This window comes from Solanum pennellii, chromosome 4 (assembly GCF_001406875.1).
Source record: "Solanum pennellii chromosome 4, SPENNV200".
In the NCBI taxonomy this organism is placed as follows: Eukaryota; Viridiplantae; Streptophyta; class Magnoliopsida; order Solanales; family Solanaceae; genus Solanum; species Solanum pennellii.
Genome location: NC_028640.1, coordinates 73,329,451 through 73,336,729, shown reverse-complemented (window position 1 = coordinate 73,336,729; position 7,279 = coordinate 73,329,451). Strand labels below are relative to the sequence as shown.

At 29.6% G+C, this 7,279-nt stretch overlaps 2 protein-coding genes and 1 non-coding gene across 3 annotated transcripts; 2 read left to right on the top strand and 1 right to left on the bottom strand.

Annotated features, from left to right (window-relative positions):
* LOC107017399 lies at window positions 1-1,227 on the top strand. The gene is made up of 2 exons (XM_015217639.2): window positions 1-268; window positions 763-1,227. Exons 1-2 carry the CDS (start codon window positions 187-189, stop codon window positions 906-908), a joined length of 228 nt encoding a protein of 75 aa, XP_015073125.1. The 5' UTR covers window positions 1-186; the 3' UTR covers window positions 909-1,227.
* A 596-nt stretch (window positions 1,228-1,823) lies between these two features.
* Window positions 1,824-1,926, bottom strand: LOC114077021. The gene has a single exon (XR_003578116.1). It is a non-coding gene; the product is annotated as a U6 spliceosomal RNA (small nuclear RNA).
* Window positions 1,927-4,813: 2,887 nt separating this feature from the next.
* LOC107017198 lies at window positions 4,814-6,540 on the top strand. The gene is made up of 3 exons (XM_015217470.2): window positions 4,814-5,026; window positions 5,845-5,894; window positions 5,996-6,540. Exons 1-3 carry the CDS (start codon window positions 4,930-4,932, stop codon window positions 6,191-6,193), a joined length of 345 nt encoding a protein of 114 aa, XP_015072956.1. The 5' UTR covers window positions 4,814-4,929; the 3' UTR covers window positions 6,194-6,540.
* Window positions 6,541-7,279: the final 739 nt, after the last annotated feature.

Sequence of the window (7,279 nt, the reverse complement as noted above, 5' to 3'; positions counted from 1 at the left end):
AACCACCAAATGGTGGACAAAAGGAAACCTTAAATAATCAACAAACACTATTTTTATTTTCTACAACAAATATCTCTTTGTATCTCTCTTTTCTTGAGAAAAAAGAGAGAAAAGAGATAACTTTTTTTTTCAGGTTGCAATTACACAAATTAGGGAAAAGGAAATTTTTTTTTTGTTAAATTATTGATGGAGTGTTGGGAGAAGATGATGGATCCTATGCGCAAAGCTTGGGGTAGAGTTTCCACACGAATTCGCATTCGTAAAACTGGTTAGTTACATTATCATTTAATTCAAATCTTGATTACATGATATCGACTTTATCAATTATTCGGGGCTCTCCTCTAACATCGTCTACTTAATTTATCCTATTTCAATTCATCTTCTATTGGGGATATTGAGTCATTTGATATCTTAGAAGCTAATAATAACTCAATGAAATTGATTACTTGAATTGAAACATAAAGAGGAATGTTATCCGTTGCGTTATTTTCTTTGTATCTTGATATTTTATTGTCATATATTTCTTGCAACCCTCTTCGAATAACTTCTCTTTTGAGTCGTTGGTCTATCGAAACAGACTCTCTACCTTTCAAAAGTTGAAGTAACATTTGCATGCATGTTATGTTACCTTTTCTACTTAGAGTTTTTTTTTACATGATTGATTAATAAAATATAAATTTATTTAAATAGTATTGGTATATAGAAATTAAACTCGTAACTTAAAATTTTTGAATAACCGTTCTCGAAATTTTTATTGTATAGGACATGTAAAGCTACACCGTGATGTGAGGAAATGTGAATATGAAGATGTTCAAATTTTGTGGGATATGCTGAAAAAGAACGAAAAAGAAGATGCTTCTAAATCTCCTTGTGGACGCAAAAAAAGTTCGATTCTAGGATATTGTTGATTGGGCTAAACGTGCTCCCTTCATTTGTCGTAGCATGTGATCAGTCAATATCTTTTTATTGTATTTTTTTAGCTTTTATATCTCAAATATCTGCGTGCTTTTTGCAAGACGAATGAACGTGAACTTTTTCATACTCTTAGTTTCACTTATTTAAAACGAGACTATTGATCATGTAGATGTATGAGAGTTGGTTCTAGTGGAGTACGTATAATTTATTGGAGATAGATATGTTGTGTTTCTTAGATATTTTTCTAAACTTGAGTTAGTGATACCTATATTTGTATAGAATGATTTTATAGATGAATTATTCTATCTTCAAGATGTTGTTTCATACAAAATGTTTTGGAAAGTGAGGAACTTGTCTTTAATTAAGTAAAAAATATGTAGTGATATGTATATTTATACGTAACATAATACATATATAGATGAATCTTCGAAATATTGTTACGTACAAAATCTTTCTTTTTTGAATTTATTGGACAATGAATAACTTGTCTTTGGTAATAAAATTAAATATATGTAATGCTACATAATTCTGTATACTTGTATATAGTAAATTCATAGATGAATTATCCTATGTTCGAGGCGTTGTTACATACGATTAGCATTTTTCTCCTAAAAAATGTCCTTTCCATATTTTTATGATACCAAACTTGATTTATATCATTTTTAATTTAAAAAATGATTCCGAAACTATAAATTTCAAATTCTTGTTTCAAATTTCATATACACAACGTCCATTTTACGTAAGTTGCTCAATGCACGGTATCATCTCCTCTTTCCATCCATGTATTCTGCCCAATGCCATTTGATCTTAAATCTTTCAATACACAAATTTGCACACCAAAAAAACTTTTAACACACACACACACTAAAAAAAACCACAGGATCATGAAGAAAGTAGAAAAAGAAAAAAAAAATTTGGACCATTTCTCGATTTGTGCGTGTCATCCTTGCGCAGGGGCCATGCTAATCTTCTCTGTATCGTTCCAATTTTATCGGATGTCCCCGAAGGGACGTTTGTACGTATTGTTGTTGAGTTATATAAATACAACAAAGCTTCTCTCTGCAGACGATGAGGGAGGAATCACGTATTGAGTTTTTCAACTAACATGGGCCTGGACTTATAAACATAACGGTCTGAGCCTTCTTATTTTATTTGATTTTTGCAATTTTGAAAAGGAAACTTTCACATATAGCCACTTAAAAATAATTAATTACTCTCCATAGCTATAGTTTTATAGTTACAACTTGTAGCTACATGTTATATAGAGGAGAGAGGCGAGCGAGATTGAGATAGAGAGGAGAGAGGCGAATTGTATGTATTTGTATATATAGCGAGAGAGATTGAAAGAGGGAGGAGAGAGACAACAGAGGCCGGGAGAGGGAGGAGAGAGGCGAGCGAGATCAAGAGAGGGAGGAGAGCGGCGAGCGAGAGAGGGCAGAGAGGTGAATTGTATATGTATATAATTTGTATATTATACATTTGCATTTGTATACATGGCAAGCAAGATTGAGAGAGGGAGGAGAGAGGCGAGCGAGAGAGGGCAGATAGTGGGCGAGAGGTGAACTGTATATGTATATACGTTAAATAATTTTATATTATACATATGTATTTGTATATCCTGGTGAATTATACATATACAAATGTGACTAATTATACAAACTCGAAGTCAGCCCACATAATTAATGTATAATGTTAGTCACGAATAATAATTATAGCAAATTATAGCTATGATGAATTATTAAATAGTATAAAATTACTTAGCCGCATAATTTTTCCATTTTGAAAAGTTAGGCATATCCTATGCATTTATTTTCATAATCAAACGAAAAATAATAATTTTACATTTTATTTCAAAATTATTATCCTTATTTCCGCAACTAAAATAATCATTATCATAAGGAGGTTTTAAGAAGTTACCTACTGGCCGTCAAATATTTTTATTATATTATAAGAATGAGCAGAAATTTATTGATATGCCTATATGGTAGCACGAAAATGAGTAATCTGGTCAGTCATAATAAAAGCAATTTATAATAGTTGTAATTGATGAGTTATATCTACTGTTCATTTCTCATTTTTTTAAAAAAAAATTGGCTATTCTACCTGCGGCCTCTTATCTAAATTCACATTATATCATGCGAAAGCACATTACTAACCTAGGTCTGATAATCAAAAAATCAAATTAAATCGAAGAAAATTATACTAACTAAGATCATTTTCATTATTTCGATTTTTATCAGTTTAAAATTTTATATTTATTGATACTACTAGAATGGAATGAGATTTTTACTGTTTAGCTGTTAAATTTTTCCGAGTAAAAACAAAAGAAATATTTTACTAATGTGTGATAAGCCATAAAGTTTTGAGACTGCAAAAGCCTCTCAGCATTCAATTTCACACTGTTTTTTCTCATGCAATTCAAAAACAAATACAGTAGCAATTACTCCTCTCATTTACTGCCCTCACCCCCTCCAATAGTCCCAGCACTGCGACACATGTTATCTTCACCACTCTTTTTTAAAAAATAAAATTATTCTTTTATTTTTATACCATCTTCGTATATTTTTGTTTGTTCAGAATTTGATACACGAAGTAATAAATAGAAAGATAATTTTATTATATCACCTAGAAAATATTTTGAGAAACGACTATAATTAGGAATAAAGTGATCGACTCTTAGTTTTTTAAAATTGGACAAGTAATACCTAGTGGCTAGTTCACTCTCTTTATGTTAATTTAAAAACAAATTATTATGAAACTCCTTTGTTCAACAATTGTTGTTTATTATGCTAAAAATAGTTACTTTCTCTGTCTCAATTTATATGACATCTTTTATGTTTTGAGAGTCATACAATTTGCGCATGAAATCTTCAATTTTTTTTGAAATAAATTTATATATTTAAATTACGTAAAAAGTACTATGAGTCACAATAGTTGATAATTCAAAATATTTAAAAGATTTATGAAAAAAATTACGGTCAAAGATAGACTTATTTGAATCTTGAAATCCAAAGGTGTGGGGCTGAGAGAGTATCCAATACTATTTGTTCAATTTTAAAAATCAAAAGATAATTTATCTTTTGTGTCTACTTTACCCTTGCTATTAAATACTACACTATTTATTACTCTTTCCATTCCTTTTTACTTGTTCACTTTTGTATTGACACACTTATTAAGAAAATAATTAATGACATAGTGAATCTACTAATTTATCCCTATGAATTATGAAGTGGATGGAAAGTTCTACATTTTTCAAAGTAATTAGTCATTTAATTGAGGGTATAATAGATAAAATTGTCATTTCTTGATTTGTCAAAATGGACAAGTAATTAGAAACAATTATAAAAGAAAAAGTGAACAAGTGAAAAGGGACGGAGAAAGTATTTAATACATTCTCAAAACATTAAAATTTAATAAAATTAAATATTATCTCTATTATTTATTGTTTCTTAAGGAGGGAGGGAGGGAGGGGATCAAGTCAATAGTGGAAAACTATTGTTGGATAGATGGAGCAACAAGTTAATTGTCCCTTTTCCTTTTAAATTTTAGTTGTCACATTACGTTTGTCGAAAGTCATTTTAGTTAACTTTTAAAGTTAAATTAAATTATATTAATTTAATATTTTAAAATAAAATTTAAATTTTCAAAAGCGGAATTGTACTATATATTACAATTTTATTATTAATGATTAAAAACACATTTTGAAATGCTAGTTAATGATCTTATCATTAAATTCTTAAAAGAAAATCATGACAAGTAAAAACGAACGAAGAAATTATTATATATACATATACATATATAGGCTTGCAACATGGGCTATAACACTTTCTTCTTCTTATCTCGACGGATTTTCTGGTCTCTTATTTATTTTTTTATATAATCCGAAAATAAGGTGAAAAAAGGCGGCTTCTTAATTCTTTTTTTTTTTCAAATAATGGGCTGATTATATTGTACTTGTCGATTTGTTTTTTCTATAAATTAATTTTTCTCAGCATTTTGTTATACTCTCACATTATGAAGACTACTTTTGTTTTGCTCTTGTTGTTGACAATGGCAGTTTTGGTTTGCTCTATTTCTTATGACAATGGAGGCACCTCAACGAATACTCCTGGTAAATATTTTTATCAAATTTTAGCATATGATTTACTATATTTTTGAAATTATTTTTGATTTTGTTAAGTGTTATAACAAAAGTCCACATGTGCAATTTGAGCTAGGTTTCGAGATGTGAGTTAAACGTAAGATCTAATTTCACTTGGTATTAATATTGTCCATGCATTGAACGTGAATTTTTTATAAGGCTGGAGCTAGCTTTTTGAGTATGAATTAGGCTAGACCGAATCTCACAAATTTGTATTGTAGAACATAATTTACATTTATTTTCTATCGAATCAGCTCACGAATCGATTCACTGAGAAAATCCATAATCAATTTTTACTGAAATAGTGATAAACTTTCTAATTTTTCCATACGAAACCATTATTATATTTTTCTTTTTATGAAAAATGCATAACTATCCCCAATCTATGCTCGAAATTTCAGAGACACGCTTATACTATACTAAAATCATATTATACTCGAAATTATTTTATAAATAATTTTCTACTCTTTTTCGGTCTACGTGGCACTATCAACCAGATAGCTTGAAAAAATTGTCAACACGTGTTGAGCCTAAAAGATAGTGTCACATAGGTCGAAAAGGGATAGAAAGTTATTAATTAATAAAATAAGTTTGAAGGTAATATGATCTTGGTATAGTATAAGCGTGTTTCTGAAATTTCTAACATAAATTGAGGATATTTATGTATTTTTCCTTCTTTTTACACTGAGTCAATCAAAATATCAGTTTAAATAACTACTAAACGTGAGAAATAGTGATTATTTAGTAGTGTGTTGATTAAGTAGCCTTCTTATATAATTGAATCACAGGAATGGAGGATAATGAATTGACAGTGATTATCAAAAACAGAAAGCTGCAGGTACTTTGCACTTTGAATTGTTACATTGATTTTGACGAAAATTGTCAGTTACACAACTAAACTATGCAAGAGTCGTATTACTCTGAACGTAAAATTTGCAGGGTTATGTCAATGAAGCAAGAAGGATCGATGAAGCAGGGAAGATAAATCTAGAAGATTACCGTCCGATAGATCCAGCTCCAAGCTCAAAAGCTTCGGTAAGACCAGGGCCTATACAACATGGGACTCCTCTAATGCCTTATATTCCTAAGCAGCCTTCACCTCCTCCTCCTCGCTCCAACCCCGTGGGGTTTCCATAGGCATGATCCGTTCTCACGGATCATTGCCCAGGGTGATAAGACGAGGTGTAGCACAGTCTGATCAGCGCATCTCATATTCTAATCTTAAAAACTAGATGAATGCAATACCCTTAAAAGAACAATGTGTGTTTTATTTGCTTTTCTTGTAAAATTTAATTTGAGCCTTCGTGTATTAGAGGTTCGTATTTATACCTTATCTAGGTGGTATGTATAACGCATTTGCTTAAAAAACAAAGTTGATTCCATCGATGAGTATACTCTCTATGTGATTCTGTAATGATATTTGATTGGACGTTGAACCTGGAAATAAATGGGGGAAAAATTCATAAATACACTTTTTTATGTTTTTTCTTATTTTCAATATTTTTCTTATATTTCTAAAAGCTTCTAAAATTCCTTATTTCTTTAATGTATCCGAGCCGGTATTTAATGTATGTGAGCTACAAATTATGTATTCGATTTTATTTTATAATGTATTCGAACTAGTTTTTAATATATCCGAGCTAAATATTATGTATCCGATTTATGTTACAATGTGTTCGAGCTTCATATTATGTATCCAGTTTGTGTTACTGTTTAAGGGATTAATGTAATTATAAACTAAAGAGAAATAAATTTTAATTTCATATTAAAACGATGTGATTCCAAAAATTAATCCTAAAAATAATGTATTCTCGTCAAATTCCAAAATTTGATACTAGTATTTTTTTTTTTTTTGGTATGTTGAAATTTTATTTTATTTTTAATATGTTTTATTGAGGGAATTTTGTTCTGTAACCGTCCGACATTTAACAAACTCGAGAGTGACAATGTCAATTTATTTGGTTTCTTGTCAATTGGGCTGAGCCCATTGCCATTTGTTTCGTCAAAATGTTCACACCTACATAATTTGGAAGTACAAGTAACATTTAAATTTTGTTTTAAATCTATTTTCAAATAATTTTAAATATATCGTGTTTGAAATTAAATTTGACAAACGCGTAACTTCAAAATAAAATATATGTAGATTGAAATTTAGCCATATTGTCAATTGTTATAATGTTGACTCTGGCTGGTACTTGCTTGCAAGTTAATTCCACTTGTGAG